The sequence below is a fragment of the Lissotriton vulgaris genome, chromosome 2_2 (genome assembly GCF_964263255.1).
Source record: "Lissotriton vulgaris chromosome 2_2, aLisVul1.2, whole genome shotgun sequence".
Lineage (NCBI taxonomy): Eukaryota > Metazoa > Chordata > Amphibia > Caudata > Salamandridae > Lissotriton > Lissotriton vulgaris.
The window spans coordinates 221,303,769-221,325,194 of record NC_141688.1 but is presented as its reverse complement, the minus strand read 5'-3'; the positions used below and the strand labels follow the sequence as shown (position 1 = coordinate 221,325,194).

Genomic DNA, 21,426 nt, shown 5'->3' with positions numbered 1-21,426 from the left:
ATACATCGGAGAGGTGATATTTTTACCCAACGTAAGCTGTACTCTTTCCGGAGAACAGTACAATGTCGCATATAGTCTTTTTAACAAATCTAAACCAAGCAGGTTTTCATTACAACCTGTCGTCAAAATCAGGGGTGCTTTCAATTGGCACGGTCCAACAGAAATAGACAAAGGACCAGATATCGGGTTGTAAACAGGGGCGCCTGAAAAACCTACGGAAACATTTGTTGAGCCAGACAAAGGTGCGCCAGGGAGTTTCGCATGAATGATAGAACTTTTTGCGGCACCAGTATCCAACAGAAACGGTTCGACTACACCTGATGTTGCTACTGCGACATAAGGCCCACTCTGATCCACTGGAACTGATACTACTCCCTCTCTCTGTCCATGGCTGTCCTAGTACCCATTTTGTTGATAACCCTCATCTACTTCATTATAGTCCTCAACAAGATATTGTTGAGATCTATTTTGCTGAGTAGATTGTCCATTTCGTTGATCAAAGTGATTAGAGGGACGATCATTCGTTTGTGGAGGCATAGCGCCTCGCCCTCGACCTCTAGAATTCTGCACAAAACCACCACGACCTCTCTGTGCTGCTGCTGCATTATTTTGCGCTAAGATCGGACATTCATTTTTATAGTGACCCTCTTTCTTACAGTACACACACTGATTCCATTGATATTGAGGTCTTGATGAACCATAATCTGTCCTTTGGTATGAGTTTTGCTGCGTATTAGTTTGATTCGTGCGAGGCGGATACGCCTGCTGCAAAAGAACTTTAGTTTTTAAATCTTTCGTTTTCTTCTCTGATTTTTCCTTTTCCTCTTTATCTCTATTTTCGTAGTACTGCGCAGTTGCAAGTATTTGCGCTGTCGTAGATACAGCCCACGCACTTTCTGAGTCTTTTAATTTATTGCATAATTCAGGTAACAAATTATGCACAAATTTATCGACAAACAATCTCTGTCCTCCTTCTGTACTCATGTCCTGACCACTATGATCCACAAAAGTCTCTTCGAACCTCGTGAAGAAGTCGGAGACACTTTCGTCTTTCTTCTGTCTGCATGCTGACAACTTGTCCCAATTTACACGTAGTGCTGGCATCAGAGTCTTCATTAGATCAATTATTCTACCTGGCAGATTAGCAATTAAAGGTTCGGGTTTCGCACCACCTATTTGTTGACCATCTGCTGCAGTGATAGCTGCCCAATCACCACCTAAAGCAGCTTGATGATCCTCTCTACGAATTTTAGCCCACACTGGTTGCGGGACTACGTTACCAAACAACATATCGATGTCGGCTAGGTTCATTATACAAGCCTCAACTGTCTGTGTTAATTCCTTGTAATATCCGGCTGGATTCTTACGTGGATCTGGCAAGGCCTGTTTCACCGCTAACACTTCTGCTCGCTTCCATGGAATGTGTATCCACACTCGTTGGAACTGTGCTGGAGCAGCTGCAATTCCTGCATTATCATCACGTTGTATTGCTTCGCGCCAAATTGGAGGAACCTCCCTCATAGGATATTGGCGACTTAGCTTCATTTTACCTTTTTCTAAATCTCTCGGTGAACGAAGAGATGGATCATTCCTAAAACTTAAAATGAGTTCCATCGCTTCCTTTATTTTCTCGCCCACTATCATTCCAGCAGCAAACTCCTTTTGAACCCTAATTAAATCTTCCAAATCTGATTCAACATCGTCTTCTTCTATCTCTTCACGTAACAATGAGCACATCTCGTCAAAGACGTACCGTTGTGTTGGTTCCCCCCACTGCATAAATGTGTCTAGCACATCTCTCGTACTATATCTTCTACCCTTCGAAATCCATCTGAGAGCCGTGGAATCTAAAACTCCCCGTTCCTCAGCACTTGGAAGCTGACTCCGTCTCTGTACAGAATCAGGAGTAGGAGTCTTAATCAAAGTTTTATATATAGGAGACAGCATATTAGTAACAGAATCAGTGATTCTTCGACGAACAGAAAGTGGAGTTAGTACACTCGCAGACGTAGAAAATGCAGTAGAGGTAGGAATAGATAACGGAACAGTAGGAGTATCGAGAAAAATAGTTTGAGGAACAGTGGGTACAGAAGTAGGTATAGAGGCTGGCAGTGTAGGAAGAGGAGGAGCTGTAGGGACATTTACATTCACCACAGGAAGTACAGGAACTTGATTCTGAGGGACAGGAGCACCAGGTTGTCCAGCAACCGGCAATTGAACATTCGGGACGAGTGGAGCCGCAGCACCTTGTGCATACGGTGGAGGTGACCGTAACAGATAAGATAACAGAGGATCGTTTTCGGAATCCTCCAATATCTTAGCCATTTTCGATGGCAAGGCAGGATAGCACTTGTCAATCGCTAGATTATGCTCTCTAATGGCTACATCTATAGCCTTCTCACACTCGTTAGCCTGCAACTGTTTAGTCGCTTGCTCTAGAGTTAACTCTTCTTGTTCTTTCTGTTCTTTCTTCAACCTTCTCATTTCTCTCTGTTTGGATTCTTTTCGCCAATAACGGAAAGAATCAAACATTGCCGGCCGGGCTTTCTTCTTAAACAATTTCGCTTCTAAGTTGTCGAGAATCTCTGGTTCAAAACTACCATGCAGTGGCCAACTAAGGACACCATCCTTCTTACAATAACGGACCCATATCTCATTATAAGATATAGGACCCACGCCATACTTGCAATATAAATCATATAGGGGAGTCCCAATCGGAGGAACCAGACAAGAGTCCTCCAATCGTGAGTCACTGTTGCAACTAAAACAAGACAACATTTTCCGACTTACCATTTTCAGTCCGGAACACAAAACAAACAAACACGGAACAAATATGTGCACTAGAACCAAGAACTTAGGCCTACCAAAACGAACTGATGTATCGATATCCAAACTAAACCAAATAGATTATCGTAATTAGAACAACCAATGATAATCTGACAAAACCAAACCAAACCAAGAACCGATCAAGGATTTTTAACAATCCTCACAAAAGTAACCAGCTAGCTATCACTAAATACTTAACTGAGTCACTGAAGACGTCACCAAGGAGAAACCCGTCACGTTTCGCCGTACTAAGGACTGCACCTCTTCGGGTCCAAGACAGGGCGACGGTCAAGGCAACGGCCCACTGCAGCCGTCCTGAACGGGAAACCCTTGTGGAAGAGAACTTCGGGCCACTTTTGCGATATGCCGGGATCGATGAAGTGGGGCGCCTCCCTCAGGAATCTTCACACGAAGCTTCTCGAACTCTTCAGGCTTTTGGACCGGTACCGAATGACGTCGCCCCACATTGGGCGCCAATTGGAGTTCTGGACTTCTTGGTTCCGTCCAGAGGTGTCAGGGTACAACACCCAAAGACCCCGGAGTTCCACCTGCCTTGGTGCACAAATGAACAGAAACACGGGCTTCTCGATGGTGGCGTCAAAGACCAAAGGTTTATTACTGCAGGGACACAGAAGTCATAGATACTACACACGGGCAGTAACCAGGAGCCTGTTCGATTTGTACAAAGAGGGCTGCTCCTTATATACTGTTTTTTATGCTAGGGGCAAATTCTTTACATGTAATACATTCCCAAAACCTTTGTGTCTAAAACAATAAATATTTGGCGTTACACAGGAACCGTCGATAATATCTGAGGCCAAACATTGCGAAAAGAGGTGTTCCCACTAGTTTGTCACAATTCCCTGTCAATATTGCATTCAGGACCCGGACCGCCTCATCGTAAAGTTCGTTACCTCCCCCTAATAAAGATTCAGAAAGAAAGAAACAGAGCCAGGTGTGGAAGATAGGAAAGCGGGATAAGGGATGCTTGTGGGTTGTAAATGGGCAAGGCTACCGGCTTCGGCCGCCTAATCATGATCAGGTACAATGGACACGAAGACCAGTTTGGCAGGACTGGCCTCGGGCAGAGGAGGCAGCCTTTGTCGAGTCATGCAGCCACAGCGTGATCTGGTTTAAGGTGCACGTGTCATGTAAGAGGTGAATCTCCGGCTAAGGCTACGTGTCCTTAATCAAAGTGGAGTGATCAGAGGCTATTGCATATGTGAGGGCAAGGAAACACAAAATGGCGGCCATGATCTAAGATGGATGCCGTGGGTAGATCAGAAATGTGTTCATAACAGGAGTGCTCTTGCTCGTAGCATAGCGAAAACACCAGGATATGCTAAATGGATCATTTGCGGTTCGCTGATACCAATATTATGTATTTCCGACAATATTGAAAACACGGGTTCAAATAGTCACGGAACCGTCACGGAACCTCAGGCAGAGACCTTTTCACGGATGAAGAGTTGGTTCTGCTACTGCTGCTGCCAATAGTGGTTTAGTGGAGAATTTCAGTTTACACTGCTCTCAAAAAGATATAACATTCACAAAAATTAATTTCCGAATACGTATTTCACAATCGCTTTTTTGAAATTCAATAGTTTGGAGATTGTTAATTACACAATTAGCATTTTCACACTTGCTAATGTCATGATTTCAAAATGTATAATTTTACAACCACTGATAGCCGCATTAAGTAATCTTCTGATGTTTAATGTTTCAGTGAGTAATTTAACAAATTATTAATAGTTCTTGCCTTTCTTTTGCAGTGGTTAATTTGTAATCAGTAATTCAGCAATCACTAATTTCACGATCACAAACACCATAGTTTCTATTTCCAAAACTAACAGTTTCACAATTACGAATATTAGGCTCACTATTTTCCAAATAATGAATACAACATTTGCCAGGTATGCGCTAAATAATTAACATTCACTGATTTGACAATGAGTAGATTCACATTCTGAAATAATATTTTATTGAACTGTATGATCACTAATTCCACAATAGTTATGGTCACTTTTTTCTAAATACACTTCAGGTCTTATTTATGAAAAGTGACGCATCGCTGCGTGAAAACAGCAATGCGTCACCTTTCATTGCACCCTCCTTGCGACATGCTGGATGCGTCATATTTATAATATGACGCATCATGTCGCAAGGAGTTACAGATACGTCAGAATTTCTGACGTATCTGTATGGCGCAAAAGTGACGCATTGCTGGAGTGTGTCACAGAAGTGACGCAACTCCAGTAATGTGTCCTTTCACATGGGTCAAGCCCCATATGAAAGGGCCTGCATCAGTCTTACGCCTGCTGTGAGGCAGGCGTAAGAAATTGACGCATTTGTGTCCTAGAAGTGGCGCAGTGAAATCTCATAGATTTCACTGTGTCATTTCTACGACCCTTTCTTGCGTCAATACGCCCCCCTTGCATACATTATACCTGGCGCAGGTATAATGTGGCGCAGGGGTTTACAAAGTGACGTATCTACTTAGATGCGTTACTTTGTAAATATGGCGCAACAAGGTGCATTTTTTACGCCACTGGTGCGTCGCTAAAAGTGACGCACCTGCGGCGTAAAAGTGACGCACAGCCTCATAAATGAGACCCCTAGGAGTGGCTTCACAACCAGTAGTATCAAAATACTTTATATGACAATCTTTAACAATCGCTATTTCCGCAATTACTAGCAATGTGATCATTGCACTTGCGATCTCTGAATACACAAAGCACATGTGTACAATTGTAAAAGATCTTTCAAGAAAGCAATATTCACTTACTTAACAATCACAATTTCTCAATTACTTATTTAACGCTCATTATTTAAAAAATAATTGATACAACAATTTCGATGTATGCAATGAATAATTCACCAATAACTAATTTGATCATCTTTAGAGTTACATATAGAATAACATCATATTTAATTGCATGATCACTAATTCCACAATCACTTATTTCACAATAACTGTGTTCACATTTGCTAAACACACACACGCACTGGCTTCACAATAATTCCCATTTTTTCCAACAGCCAAAATGTAGCTGATCCTATAGAAATGCACCCCAACACTGCTCGCGGCAGTTTCTTTTAGGGATCCACTTTGAAACAGCCAGGAACATTATTAATGTTCTTTCAAGAACATAATAATTATAATCTTGGAGCCTGAAGTGGGGTCCTCACAGCGGTGCTCCCCCCGGCCACTTTGGCATACGGGTGTGGGCCACCTGCCCACCTCTATATTACCGTCTCATCACTGAAGTCAGCCAGTTACTCGTGGTCCGTGATCTAGGTGCACCATCTGGGCGACTTTGACCGGTTGCTACGAATGCTCTGGGCTGCCGGTATATGTCTTGGTATTGCCAATCCTGCTCTAGTTCTTCTAGTCGCCCCACCCCCTCCCAGTCGCTTAACTCCTCCTTCCAATTCTGTTTGCCACTGCGAGACACCCCCTTCCGTCCTATGGTGCTCCGGTGCAGAGAGTGAAACTGGCCCCACCCAGATGATGTGTTTTTTATGTCTATGACACTAATCCGGACCTTGGGCTCGTGGACTGTGAATTTGAGGTCCCACTGATGTACTACCTCCCTTTGCCGGTTTTGACTAGCTATTGTCCTTTGCTCCTGCTGCTAGACTCCATTCTCACCGGAAAAACTGTTTGTTATTAACACGGTGCCTGAGCAACCTTGGCCGATGCCTGGTGGAGCTGTCCTATGCAGCTATAGAGGAGTCTGACTCAGGTTGACCGCCTTGGCCGTCACCTACCCAGCCGGACTTCTGACATTGTTTTCCCCGTCTCCCTGATGTGTCTCCTTCCCTTTCCAACCTCCTCCTTCCTTGATACTTTGACTTTCAGCCTTACTGAATCTGCATCCCTCCCTCCTGTTCCCCAATCCCCCCTACCCTACTTTACGCGTTAAGACGTGTTCGGCTGGCTATTTTACACACTAATAACTCATAATATTGTTTAACCTATTGTTTTCTCTGATATGTCCACTCTTGGAAAAATGAGCAACTTGTAACTGATGTCACTTTGTAACAATGTAACCTGTTGTCAAGCGCTCATATACCTTCGGGTCTAGCCAGCGCCATATAAACTCATCAAATAAATAAGTAATCATTGTGTTCTTCCGTTTTTTCCAGGTTCCTGGTGTCTCCCCCAGATACCCGTCTGTGCACCCCGACAGCAGGCACTGGACGGCACTGACTTTCGCTGTCTTACACGGTCACATATCTGTGGTGCAGGTAAGTGCTCAACCAGGAAGGCGCAATGTATGTAAATGTGTGCATACACACACTACACACAGTTGCATGTACCCAACCCTCACACACATCACAAATCACACATGTACACATGATGCTTACACAGAACACACATGTAGCTGCTGCCTCTGTTCATGAATACTCATAGTGTTATATATTTAGAAACTTTCACAAACACACACACACATCCCAAACGCATATTCTCACAATCTATTGTTGTTATTCCCTTTCAGTTCCTGCTCAATATCTCTCTCGAGAACCTGCCTACTAACGCTCTGTTATTGCGCTCGTCCCTCACACACCTTATAATGTTCTTGGGTTGCACTGTACCTCACACACACATTCTAATGTAAATGTACACCCTTGTCTCTGACGTTTATATGTCTAACATACACACATGTCTATGTTACACCCTTGCAGCTGCTCTTGGACGCCGGTGCACATGTGGAGGGCTCTGCGGTCAACAGTGGGGAGGACAACTACGCTGAGACCCCGCTGCAGCTGGCATCGGCAGCAGGTGAGGGGGCAGCATGCAGAAGGTGGCAGGCTATTGGGCTATTCGGTGTTTGTGGTGCACTCCCAGCTCCCAGGTGGCTCCATGCCACATGCAACACCCCGAGCCTGCAGCGCTCTGCATGCTGGGTGCTGGGGTTCATATTTAACACTGATACATAAAGTTACAGACACCCAGCCTGCACTGGCTCTTTGTGGCACAAAGGACATGATGCCTCTTGGAAGTCATGTGCACTGTCAAGAATTTATAGACAATTGTTCAGTTCTTGTCAGTAAATGCAAGAACCCAGCAGGGCTGTTGAGTTGTCTAGATGTTTGGGGCCTCATTTGGGTCTGAGCAGGCGTTAGGATTTTGACGCAGTCAAGTTGTAGAGTATCGCAAACGTACATTTCACTGTACCACTTCTACTCGGCTTTTTGTGTGGGAATGCCTACCCTGGATACATTATATGTGTCGCAGGAATAATGTGACGCAGGGCTCCATACTGAAGCATTGGACGCAATGCATCAGTTTATAGATATGGAGCAGTGTGTCGGCCGGAATGCACCACCGCTGCATTAAAAAAAATGACGCAGCAGCGGCACAAGGGGCTTGTAAATGAACCTCTCAGTTTCTTCCTATTTTTCAGATAGAACACATAAGGGTGGTCAAGCATTGGGCTCCTGGCAGCATAGCCCAAGTGTGTGAGTTACACTAGAGCTGTTTATCACCAGTGCATGTGGAGGTGTCATGCCTGTTTATATGGACGCCCAGCATGTCTTTAGTCTCTTTGAGGGTAGCTTTCATGTTCCCTCTGATAGTTGGATTCTTAGGTTGTTTCAGTGATGAGAGAGAGGTTGTCCAGAGTTGGTGAGTGAGGTATGGTATTTTCTGTGTGTAGCACTGTACAATGACATGGTCAGAGTCACTGATGGTTTACTAGGGGGCCCACGTAATGTAAGCAGTACCTGCTCTGGGCTCTTTTATTCATGGCTGTCTAGGAGGAAGAGCATGGCCGTTTTATGTTGAATAGTCAACTATCATTCTGGACTGGAGCTGCAAGGCCCCTCCCACGACCAAGGCCTGGCGCCAGAGTTTAGCCTACGGTAACACGAATAGTGATCTGTACGCGGACACCATACCTGCAGCCTCGCGTCCACAGGATATTTGGGGCACCTTCAAAGCCTGTTTAGTGGACATAAACACCACCCCCACTTCACAACCCCCGGACAGGCTGGTCCCCAAAGGAGTGGGGTGACACCCTACAGGGTGGGCACACGCCTCTCAGATGCACCCATTGTTATGTGATTTTCAACTTGGGGGGAAGGGGACTCGACCTTCTCAGAGTACAGATGATTATTGTGGGGTAGGACAGCTTTGTCTGGGTGTTCTGATTACATATATAGGCAGTTACCAATGCAAACACAGTTGGGGGGGGGGGAGACAATCTCCTCTAATGTATTCAATGTTCATTGTATGATTCAACGGGGAGTTACCTACTGCGGTGCAGCAGTGTACTACATATGTGGATGCTGTGACTTTTTGTATCATAGAAATGGAAAATAAAGTTTAAACAAAAAATAAACCTATCATTCTGGACACTAGACTAAGACAGTTTTTTGGTCAGTTGTGAGCACAGAATGAACAGAGAGTTCATGTTTCTTAGCTCTCAAGTATTCTTCTGTTTCTCTGCCTACTGTCTTCCAGGCAACTATGAGCTGGTCAGCTTGATCCTGAGCCGAGGAGCCGACCCCCTGCTGAGCACGCTGGACACCAATGGTTTGTCCTCCTCGCTGCACGAAGACATGAACTGCTTCAGTCACTCCGCGGCACATGGACACAGGTGAAGATCTTAGGAATGATGTTGAATCATCCTTTTCACATATCAATCATTATATAGGTTATTTCCACAACAAGCTCAATCTGTTAGTTGTTAATAAAATGCAATCTAATTAGATAGATAGAGAGACAGGCGTGTAGATATACAGACGGACGGACGGATAGATAGATAGATAGATAGATAGAGAGATAGATAGAGAGAGAGAGAGAGAGATAGATAGATAGATAGATAGATAGATAGATAGATAGATAGATAGATAGATAGATAGATAGATAGATAGATAGATAGATAGATAGATTGATTGATTCTGTATAAAAATAGTTCAAGGGTAACTCCGCAAATACCCTACCTGTTCAATTGGGAGACTTCTATATTTTAGGAATGGATAAAACACTTGATAAACCGATGGAAGTGAACAGAGAAGTTAAGCACCAGGCGGAATCCTCTCGCCTCATGTCTCTTAAGTTTGAGGACCCACTTCTTAGCACAGGATCATGCAGGTTGGTAAGAGTTTCATTTAAGAACTGGGATAGAAGGCCTCAGGGAGACAGGCAGAGGATAAAACTGTCCATCAGGTGTGAAGGCCCTGCATGCCAACTCGAAGCAATATTTTAATAAACCACAGTATTTACATCTCGTGCTTCTGGGTTAATTACTCGGGGGCTTATTTATGAGAGGCTTGCACCGCCGAAGCGTCGCATTATCTTATGCTCCGACGCGCCACGGAAAGCCGCTCTGCCTTTCTTTGGATGACCTCATAGATATGGAGTAAGGCACGGAGGCGCAAGTCACTGCGTTGCCTAACTCTGCACCAGGGAGCTGTTCAATGGCCATTGCGGTGGGTGAGCCCGCGCAACACCCATGGATTTTGATGCTGCCACAGATTGACTTCATCACATAAACGTAGAATCACCAAACCCATATGCCTCCCCAGAACAGGTGTAATATAAGCAAGGAGAAATGTTTGTATTTCAGCTTATTCTTCTCCCTCTTTCCATGTGTGCTACGTTCTGCAGCACACATAGAAAGAGGAGAACGCCTTTTAGGATTATTTCTGTGCAGGAAGGTGACGCTTCCTGCACAAAATCAATCCTGCCGACAACACAGGCGCCTCTGCCCCATGGTGCAAGGGTGCCAATGTTGGCGCTTGGCTGCCAAACGGAGCCTGTGCCCGTAGAAAGGACAGGAATGCACGGTATGCTTAAATAAGGAGCATTCCTGCCCTGTCTCTTTGCCGTAGGCCAAGGCGACTTGCTCCGCTGCCCTACGCCAAAATGCCATAAATGAGTCCCTTCATCTCCCCATGTCTATAACATGTGTATTGTAATCCATTTGTCTTGTAAAGTGCTCTAATACCCTCGAACCAAGATTGTGCTACAGAAAACTGCAAAAACGACCTTTTCATAGTGGCTTTTCTCAGATTCTATTGTATCTTCAGGCCACCCTGGACCCGCGTTAGCCACTCTCGACCAGCTGTTTCCAGCATAGGAGGGACCGACCCAGGCCAGATTTTCAGTCTGTCCACATCAGATACATTGATGTACAGTGATTTGAAATGGAACTACTTTACATAGACATTGCTTACCCTAAAAATCTGTCATGGTTCTGGCCCCCCTGCGACTATACTGGCCAGGTCTCTCTTTCACCTACCCCCCCTTCCAGATCACTTATTAGCAGAGTTCTGTTTTGGTCTCGCAGCCTGCTAAGGAAGAGGCAGCTGCAGGACCAGGAGCCTGGAGAAAATCACCCTGAGACGAGGTTGAATAAAAAGTTTTGGTAGTTTGAACCCAGCTATGTGTTACAACAGTGCCACCTAGCGGCCCGTTGTAGCAATTAGTCTTTGTCAGTTGGGTACTTCATAGAATGTTCGTCACTGGTCGGACTGGAAGAGAGCATTCTCCATAAACTAAGTCCAGCTCACTCTCGCGCTCTACAGTAGATAGGGGGTGCGGGGGAGAGGATGAAGGGGAATGTAAAAAAATAAATATAAAAACCACTTACCTTATTGCCGCGTCCCGTGGCCTCTGCTCTGTCGCTTCTCCCCACCGGAACAGGAACCGGGAAGCACACCCAGCACCCCTGACCAATCACAAAGCTACATTGCAGAGTTGTGATTGGGATGAGTGCTGTGATTTGGTGCTCAGACGGGGACAGGAACCTGGCCATGTTCTCCACTCAAGCTGTATTGCAGCCTGGATGGGAAACATGGAAAATGCACATGACTGGAGAGTCGGTCCCAAAGGGCCGGCCAAAGCAACATGCGCACCACAGTGTTGACACCACTCCTCTCTTGCACTGAGAGTAGAGCAGCCCCGCCAGCTCACAAAGCAGCTGGAACAAATAAAATGATAATAACATTGTTATTACCATTTAATAAGCCCTTTAGTCACCGCCAAGGGGAGGAGTACCAATAAACAACAAAAAAGACAACTTACCTGCTGCTTAACCAGATCGCCACATCGCTCTCTCCCAGCTTCCTCTGTTCTGCAAAGCCCATACTCCATTGGCCAATACTGATGCTGCTGACATGCTGCTGGTGTTGAGTTTCAACGGGGTATACCCTGAAAACTACCTGAACTGGGTCATAGAATAAGTACGTTTAAGAGGGGTCAGGGTTTATTCAATTTATCCCAAACAAAGATAAATGGAAAAAAATTCAAAACTTCATAGTTTCACCTCGAATTGATTTGTCATAATTCATCAACATTATTTATTTAGCAAACACAAAATAATAAACATTAATGCTTTTGAAATTCAAAGCAAATTCCATAGCTCCAAATATATTAATCAAAGTTTCTGGTTCCAAAAGTCAAAATTCACAAATAACGCTTGTAATTCAAAGTCATCCGTATAGCCTTCAAACTTATTTGAACTTTATATAGTGCTCTCAGTAAAGAAGAGAAGAAGGGTATTTGGGTAAGATGGGGGTGATTAGGTAGGTGAGGGACTGGGTAAAGGTAGTGTGACAATAACACAATCACGTTAAAATACAAGTAGACCGTTACAGTCTAAAATAAACCATAGTTCTCTAAAACTCATCACACATAGGACAGATTAATCAATTTCATTAGATCCTATGATGCGAGAATGTGATGTACTCTACGTTTCGACCCCGCTGGATATAAGGGTTAGTCACGCCTCATTCTGGGGTCTTCATCAGGACATGGCAGTGTGGGATTACCTAAAACAATAAATTGTGTTCAGTATATATGATGGCCTGTGGTGAACACTGCATCAGTGAGTGGTATCCGGGTACATGATACCTACTTCTTACGCGCCCTCTTATTGACCGTCAGTGTAGGGCCTTCAGGACCTCCTTTTGTTTCTGAAAAATGTAATGGGATCCCTTCGTTAGAACCTAGGACATATATACTGGTTGTCCTATGTTTAAATTTACTACAAAATTGGGAGACTTACTCAGGCGGTATCCTGGCGTAACAGGGTATAAATCTCCTAGTTATTGTGAATTACATCCAAAATTCTGTTTCCGAATACGGTATCCTTAGTCTACCATTGCAGGTCGCTAGAGTAGTCAAACCCCGGGAAATGAGTCTGAAAGGAAGGTATTGAGGGAGACATGTTAGTCCCCGAAATGGAAAAAAAGATGGGCTTAGCCTTATATCAGTCATATTGTGATGCCTTAAAAGTACAGGGTCTGGTTGCATACAGTCACGCGATTGTAATACTACCATGGATCCTCGAGTACTACAGTGATACCGGAGAAACTCGACTACCGGTTCAGTTTGTCAATTACACGTGAATACAGCCGCCCGTGTGCAAAGGCCAGAGACACTGGCGTGCCCGCTTCTAAATGGGACAACGATACCACCCCTCATGTGACTCCGATCGCTTGGTAAAACGACTGTGGTGTGCGAAATACTGTTTTATATCAAGTGGAACACCCATATATACATGTTAAGGATTTAGACGCGCACTCGTCATGAAAAACAGCCTAAAGTGGCTTAACCTGTTCCGTTAATTACAGTGCTAAAGGGAAAAGCCCTGTCCGTGTTGGAAAAAAGTATTCGACCAGATCGCTATATTAACAGTGCTTCACCCAGTGAGCCTGCACAGCTTTAACTAATCCTGGTCTCGCAAATGTGGAAAGACGGACCGCTTGGTAAAACGACCGGTGATGTGCGAAATACTGTGTTATATCGCGTGAAACATCCATATATACTTGTTAAGGATTTAGACTCGCACTCAGCAGGAAAAACAGCCCAGAGCGGCTAAAACTGTTCCGTTAATTACAGTGCTAAGAGGAAAACCCTGTCCGTGTTGGAAAAAGTAATCGTAAAAGTCGTAGTAAATTTAATGTCTTCAGATTGTGAATTGAGCCATTGTGCGAATGCGGTAAGTTCTTGTTCGTCCCCTGTCCATATCATTAAGACGTCGTCAATATACCTCCGCCATTCTGAGACCTTGCTTTGGTACGGGTTGTGTGGTGAGAGGATGCATTGCTGCTCATAGGCGTCCATAAACAGAATTGCCAGATCTGGGGCGAAGGCTGCCCCCATAGCCACCCCTTTGCTTTGGATGTAAAAATCGAACACGAAAAAGTTATTTGTCATCGCAATCTCTAATAGTTCAATTATGAAGTCAGTTGGTACCCCTGCCGGTTGTGGTCTCCAATGTAGCGATCTCCTCACAGATTGTAGTGCTGGTACTTGCAGAATACTCGTGTACAACGAGACGATGTCCATCGTAACCAGTAGTTGTTTTATCTTTATCGAAGGGCATTTGGTCCACCAAGTTGATAACTTGCATTGGGTCTCTTAAATAAGTTGATGTTGTTTCCGCGAGTGGTTTAAGGAAGATATCCACATATTTGCACAGTGGTACAAGTAGTGAGCCACATCCTGATATGTTGGGTCGACCAGGTGGTTTCGCTGGGTTTTTCTGGACCTTGGGTAAAATGTAAAATGTAGATGGTAGCCCTTGGTTGGTTCACATTTAAAACCTTCTTCTTTACCTTTCTTGGTAATTTCCAGGATTTCAAGTCTGATCTCTTTGGTTGGGTTGGTCGTTATTGGTCTGTAGCTTAAGCCATCTCTCAGCTGTGAGTAAATCTCTTTCTTGTAGTCGTCAACGTTCAGCATCACTATTGCTCCCCCCTTGTCTGCCGGTTTTATTACCACAGAATTGTTGTTCTTTAGTGAGTTCAAAGCTGTTCGTTCTCCTTTGGAAATGCTGGTGGCAGCAAGAAAGCAGCATCAGGATTGGCCTGAGCACCGATAATTTGCGCTTCCTGTTTGACAGGGAGCCTGGGCTTGCTGCCAACCTGGCAACGCAGCTGGGTTGGAGAGAGCTTCACTGCGCATGACGGTATGGCCGGTCGTCATTCGCACTAAATAGCAGTGGTAAACAACTCCTCTCATGTCTCCCCGAACTTGGCCCTGCCCTCAAAACTCGGTGGTGGAAACATAAATAAAAAGATAATAAACGTAGTCTATTTTTGTTTTATTTTTATTTTTATTTTTTGAAGCTCCTAGCAGGAGGGGGCGAGCACTCTCTACCATAGCAGAGGAGCCGCTGCTGACTGTATCATCACAGGTGCGAATCCAGGACAAGTCCCCACAGTCTTTCATCCTTCTGAGGTTGGCAGATTACCTACCATTGAGTAACAAACATCTGTTATTTCAGTCAGTGCAAAGATACCCTTTCTGGGATGAACATGCCCTTTAGAAATACACATGTTGTACCATAAGTAGGGGTGGACAGAACTTGTGGAGTTTCATAAAAACTTTGTTGAGTTCCGCGAGTGGATAGAAGTCAGTATTACGTGCTGCTAGCACCGATTTTTAGCACTGTGAGCTTGTTCCGCAGTGTAAAATCAATGCGAACGGTACCACGTAGGCACCAGTGGGCGCTGTAGATTTCTAATGCTTCAGCATATGTTCCACTCGAACCGCAGGTTTCAAAACGTAAATGGCTGCGACCTTCCGTAACCGCCTGGATTCAGGAATCTCTGTTAGTCGTTCTGGCGCCTGAAAATCACACTAGGGGGTGCACATTCTCACTTGCGCTTGCCTGCTTAACTTTGGCAAGCCATGCGCGAGAATAAAATTGTGCCACATGGCTGGTGGCAGAGTTTTTCCAGAATTTCACCGTCCGGCAGAAAGTGGAGTGGCAAAACTCTGCGTACTTGCTAGCGGAGAATAATTTTCACTCACCCCTAACAATACGTTCTCTCCACTAGTATGGGTAAGAGCGTTTGCCACTAGCCCAAATTAGACAAATTACCTTATATTGGTGTTATCCATTACTGCTGTAAAGTTATTGGTTGTGCAATGGTCTAGGGCCTGTTTTTAATTATCCCAATAAAATTGAAAGAAAATAAAGACACATGCCATATGCTGAAGTTTTTTTTTTTTAAACATCGCCAGTTTTAACGTTGCTGCTACAGAGCAGTTTGCATTTGCGGTGGACTTTAACACTCTGTAAAAAATGCTTTGCTTGATTAACCTCCTCTACTATTACTTTTATCATTAATCATGAATCCAAATTATTCTATCAGAATAAAAAGCAGATTGAGTTTTCAGATTTATATATGTACCTCTGGCCCACTGTATGTGAAATGTGCACATTTTTTCCACCTATAACAAAGTTAATTACTCTCTGGCTTAATGATATGTAACAATATCTAATTTCTCCGCGAAAATGGGTCTAGCCCTGTGGTTTGGCCTTTCCCCAAGTAGACACTCACATTCATCTCTGCCCAGTCACTCTGAGGGCTGAGCGGGATCTCGCTTTCAGTGGAGCTGTCACGAAAATAAACAAATCACTCATGAACTTTTCAAAGTATTTCATAGTAACATGATTATCTCTACAGAACAGTTTGCCAGTCTGATGAGAAAAATAAGTCATAGGTCCTAAAATAGTGCCAATGCCCATAACTTAATTAAGCACTAGGGCCTCATTTATGACATTTTGGCATAGGGCAGTGCCACACGGCATCTTGCGGCACTGCCCTACGCCAAAGTGCAAGGATAGGATGGCACCATATTTAAGCAATACGTGGAATCCTGTCCTTTGGGCCTGTGATGGCGCCGTTTTGGTAACCCAGCGCCAACGTAGGCTTCCCTGCACCATGGTGCGATGGTTCCTCTGTTGCAGGCAGGATCGTCTTTTTGCAGGAAGGGGCACCTTCTTGCACAAAAGTAATCCAAAGAGGCTTTCTCCTCTTTCTATGTGTGCTGCAGAATGCAGCAGAAATGGAAAGGGGAAAACGAGGCAAAATAAACATATTTCTCCTCATTATGCCTCATCTCGGAAGACGTACGGATTTGGCCCCTCCCCCAGGTTTACATTGCTTTGTAAATCTTGGGCAACATCAAATTCTATGGGTGTTGTGGGGAAAAATCCACCACAACTCCTATGAAAAGTCTACTAGGCACAGAGTCAGGCGACGCAGCGATCTGTGCTGCGTCGCCTCACTCATGATTTATGAGGCCACTGAAAGGCATGCAGGGTGGATTTGCGTGGCTAAATAAATCTTTATGAGAGCTCTGCGTCACGCACGTACCACTTTACACGGTACAAAGTGACTCAAGGCTCTCATAAATAAGCCTGTTAATGCAGCTGATGCTGGAAAGGTTGTGTGGTGTATGCTCCATAATGTAAATATAGGGCCATATTTTGAAATTATGTCCATGTGATACAAAAGAAGAATGGATCTTTGTATTTTAAATGAGTTAATCCTACTTCCCATTGTTGGCTGCCTTGCCAGCGCTAGTTTCCAAGCGCTAGCTCTGACTGCTTGCTAGGAGCCAAGAGGCATTATCATAGTGGTTGTGATTGACTGAGACCTTGAAAGGCATTGGTGGCATGCTGGCAGGGGATAGGTCAATCTACGCTAAATAGGAGTGATTATACAGTTTACTAAGCTAAAGGTCATCCCCCAGATTCATCAAAGTCATGTTTTGCGAGTCCTTAATAGCGAATTTTAAGTATTCGCTATTAAAGACTCGCAAAACGGGATGCATGTAGGAATCACAATATTATTTGTGATTCCTACTGATTCCTAATTTGCGATTAGCTAATTGCTAATCCCAAATAAGGAATGGCTTTCCCATTCATTCCTATGGGCCTAAAGGCCCATAGGAATGAATGGGGAGTCATTCCTTATTTGCGATTAGCAATTAGCTAAACGTAAATGTGCCGCAATTTCAAGGGTGCCAGGGTGTCCAAAGGACACCCTTGCACCCCTGAAATGGTAATGTTCACTGGTGTTGCGCACACACATGTCCAAAGTACATTTGTGTGTGTAACATACAACTTAGAAAAATGCACTAAAGTGCATTTTTCTAAGTTTTTGCTATTTACCACGTAGTTTGACTTCACGGTAAATAGCGGCCCCATATTGCGAACTCACAATCTAGGAATGGTTCATGCATTGCATTTAAGGAATCGCAAATTGTGATTCCTTAAATGCAATCGCAATTTGAGAACTCGCAATTATTTGCAAATTTTTTAATTGCGAGTGCATGAACCCTTGATGTATCTCAAATGCCATTTTTGCGGGTGCAAACGGCCGAATTTTGCTTTTCGCACCGTTTGCGCTCGCAAAAATGCTTGATGTATCTACCTGCATGTCACATGAGAAATAAAGAAACTTTATAGGATCCCAAACGTGGAAAATGGAAACATCCTAATTAGAGCAGCGAGAGACCTCCTACAGGTATACCACGTCACTGCGCATAACATAATAAATAAATAGCATTTTGTAAACAATGCATGCATGACATAAAGAATTGACTGTGAGATGTCTGATAGGAACGTTCTGCGGAAGCTGCTGACGCAGCCGCAGCACTCCAAGGGAGATGTCCTGTCGCTTGAGGAGATCCTGGCCGAGGGTGTAGAGAGCGACACTTCCAGCACCGGGAGCTGCAACGAGGGACAGGTCCGGCTCAGCAAAGCCAGGATGAAGGCTCTGCAGGAGGCCTCCTACTACAGCGCTGAACACGGCTACATCGACATCACCATGGAGCTCCGGGCACTCGGTGAGTCAGGCTGAGCGTTTCCAAACACTTGGGAGAATATTTATGTAAAAGTCACTTAGTGCAGCTAGGCCACTTGCTGGGCTGCCCGGCTTTATAGGGAAAGGGCAGGAACGCGCCGTATTTATTATAATACGGCGCACTCCTGCTCTTTCCCCGCACTGGCACACAGTCGGCTGCCTAGCGTCAACGCAGGCACCCTTGCACCAGGAAGCTTGCGTTGCACGCAGGATTGTTTTATTGCATGAAGGGGCACCCACTTGCTCTAAACCAATTTCCTGAGGCATTAACCCTCTATCTATGCATGCTGTGGGCTGCAGCACACAGTGAAAGAGGCGTTAAGGAGGAGAAATGAAGATATTTTCCTTGGTACGCCTTACCTGGGGAGGCGTAGCATTTTGGCGAATAATTGTACTGTCTTATGTGTTCTTTCTCCCTTATTTGTGATGTCGAATTTTAATTATGGTGTAATAATAAAGATATTTGTTTTTATCTCTCTTTTGAACTGTACTTTATATATATAAATGACTAGATTATAAATGATGTGTCGTGCTATTTTGTGAAGGAATACATTTATATTAAATTTGATATTGTCAATATGTCTGTGGCACTATAATTAACTACAGCGTTGTGTGTATGTGATGTGAGTGAGTTCGCGGATTGTATATTAATTGAAATCCTGTTGTGTGTGACCCACGTTGAGGTTGGACACCAAAGTGAGTACCGTTTTTACTTTGCCGCACGCATTCCCAGGTCTTCCAGCAATGGTAAATCTGGTAATGGATAAAAATCCATGGGAGTTGCGTGGAACGCCCATGGAAACACTTTTGCAGAGCAGAGTAACACAACGCTGTGCAGCGATAACGTTGCGTCACTCCTGATTTATCAGGCCTCTCAGGGCCACGCATTCGCATTTGTGAGTAGCGTCACACATGCACCATGTTACATGGTGCAAAAGTGATGCAACCCCCTCGTAAATATGGCCCTTGATATCTAGAGACATGTGCATGGTAGGAAGATGCTTTTCTGCCATCCACTTTGTTCTCGTCTAGAAAGAAACGCTACCAAATATATAGCCAGGCCTTGTATTCCATGAAAGCGATGAGATGTGTGTGCGAGGCCGCAAAGTAGGCTTATATCTAAATATGTGAAAGTAAATGATCTGGCGGTTTGAAGGGAGCACACATATCAGATGAACTGTTGTTTATCTACTGGAATTAAGAGGTCATGTGTTCACCAGGTTGGATCTGTGAACAGACAGAATCCATGACAGGGATCCAGAAGGGACCCACACTCGGCAAACCATAGCAGGTCTAAGGGGTCTGCAAGAGACAGACTCTGTGGCAGATATAATGAATCTAGAAAAGGTACAAACCAAGAACACTGTTGCAGAGCTATGGCATCTAGAAAAGATAAAAATGCAAGTCAGACATAAGGGGTCCACAAACCACACACACAATCAAACCAGGGTGGATTCAAGGGGGAGCACTGAGACCTCATAATACATATTTGGATGTAGTAAATCTAGGATCCACACTCAGCAGGCACAGATAGCAGATGTGTGGGATCTAGAAGAGACAGACTCTATAGGCGACCTCAAAGGGACACCCACCAGGCAAAGCACTGGAGATGGATGGATCCTGAAGAGACAGAATCCATTCTAGTATGAGAGATCTAGATTGGCCACACTCCATCTGAACCAGGGCAGATCTAATAGTATCTAGAACAGACAGAAAGGCAAGTGTAAGAGATCTAGAAGAGATGTACACACGCCAAACCATAGCAAATCTACGAGGATCTAGAAGAGACACCCCGAAGCAGATAAAAGGCCTCTACAAGGGACCGATATCACACAAACCATGGCGGATCTTCAAACTATGGCATGTGTTAGGGGCTCTAGAAGATACATAATACAAGGCAGATTTAAGGGCTAGCTGTTGCATATTTATGGAGGTATTTCAGTATATAGGGGTCTATTAGGATGGCGGATGGATGGCCGCTGCCGGCGGTGGCATCCACCCGACCGGCGGCGGGCATTCACCTACGATCGCAACCCGGAAAACTGCCGGTTTCATTATCATGGCAGTGACGACCACGCCAGTGAAATTTTCCGCCCTCCCACATTTCCGCCAGTACCAGTCCGCACATCAGCCTTTTGGGCAGTACTGGACAGCTACAATGGTGCCGGATCAGGGCTAGGCTCCACGGGCCGTAGCCAGCCTTTCCGCGACGGTGAGACCGCCATGAAAAGGCATGCGGAGAATGTCTCTGGGGGCCCATTGTGGGTCCCCAATGTGTTGGGGGGGTGTTGATGCCCCCACACACCCCCCATGGTACCCCCTACATGTCCCTGTACCAGGTGGTAGGCACTGTGTAGTGCCTGCCACGCAGCGCAGTGACATGCATGCAAAGCTCCTTTTCTCATTGCGGCGGTGCTGCTGGGAGCAGCAACCGACGCCTAGTTAATGCCTGCGATCATAACATCGCGGTCAGATCTCTACTGCGGAGCATGCTAATCGGACCAGTGGTTATGCCGTGGTCCTTGCGAGTGGCCTTTTCCCGCTACCATGGCTGTTGGGCCGATCTTCCGACCGCCATCCTAATAGACCCCTTAGTGATATTGGCACCCTACGTAGGCCTTCTTCTTTCATTGGCCTCTACATTTCTGTTTTTATACTGATATTTATTAATACTCTGCACTCTGGTTGCTTGGACCGTGTCTACAGGTATCCCCTGGAAGCTGCACGTCTGGATAGAGTCTCTGCGGACCTCCTTCCATCAGTCCCGGCTCTCCGTGACGCAGACCCTGCTGCGGGAGTTCACCACCATCAAAGAGGAGGAGTTCAACGAGGAGCTGGCTGAGGACGGGCTGCAGCTGATGTTTAATATCCTTAAAACCAGTAAGGTAAGAGGGGTGGGCGGTGCCTCAGGCAGATTGCCGCTACCTGGAAAATGCATTTTTATTCCACCTTGGCTTATGACTTAATTTACAGAATCCC

The 21,426-nt window shown here is 44.9% G+C and overlaps 1 protein-coding gene across 1 annotated transcript in view; it reads left to right on the top strand.

The window, feature by feature from the left end:
- The window catches only part of ABTB2 (ankyrin repeat and BTB domain containing 2), a 485,106-nt gene that overhangs the window by 446,940 nt on the left and 16,740 nt on the right, over window positions 1-21,426 (top strand). The window contains exons 7-11 of the mRNA XM_086959586.1: window positions 6,976-7,077; window positions 7,516-7,612; window positions 9,296-9,431; window positions 18,204-18,430; window positions 21,154-21,332. Coding sequence (XP_086815712.1) covers window positions 6,976-7,077; window positions 7,516-7,612; window positions 9,296-9,431; window positions 18,204-18,430; window positions 21,154-21,332 — 741 coding nt within the window. The remainder of the gene's footprint in view (window positions 1-6,975; window positions 7,078-7,515; window positions 7,613-9,295; window positions 9,432-18,203; window positions 18,431-21,153; window positions 21,333-21,426) is intronic.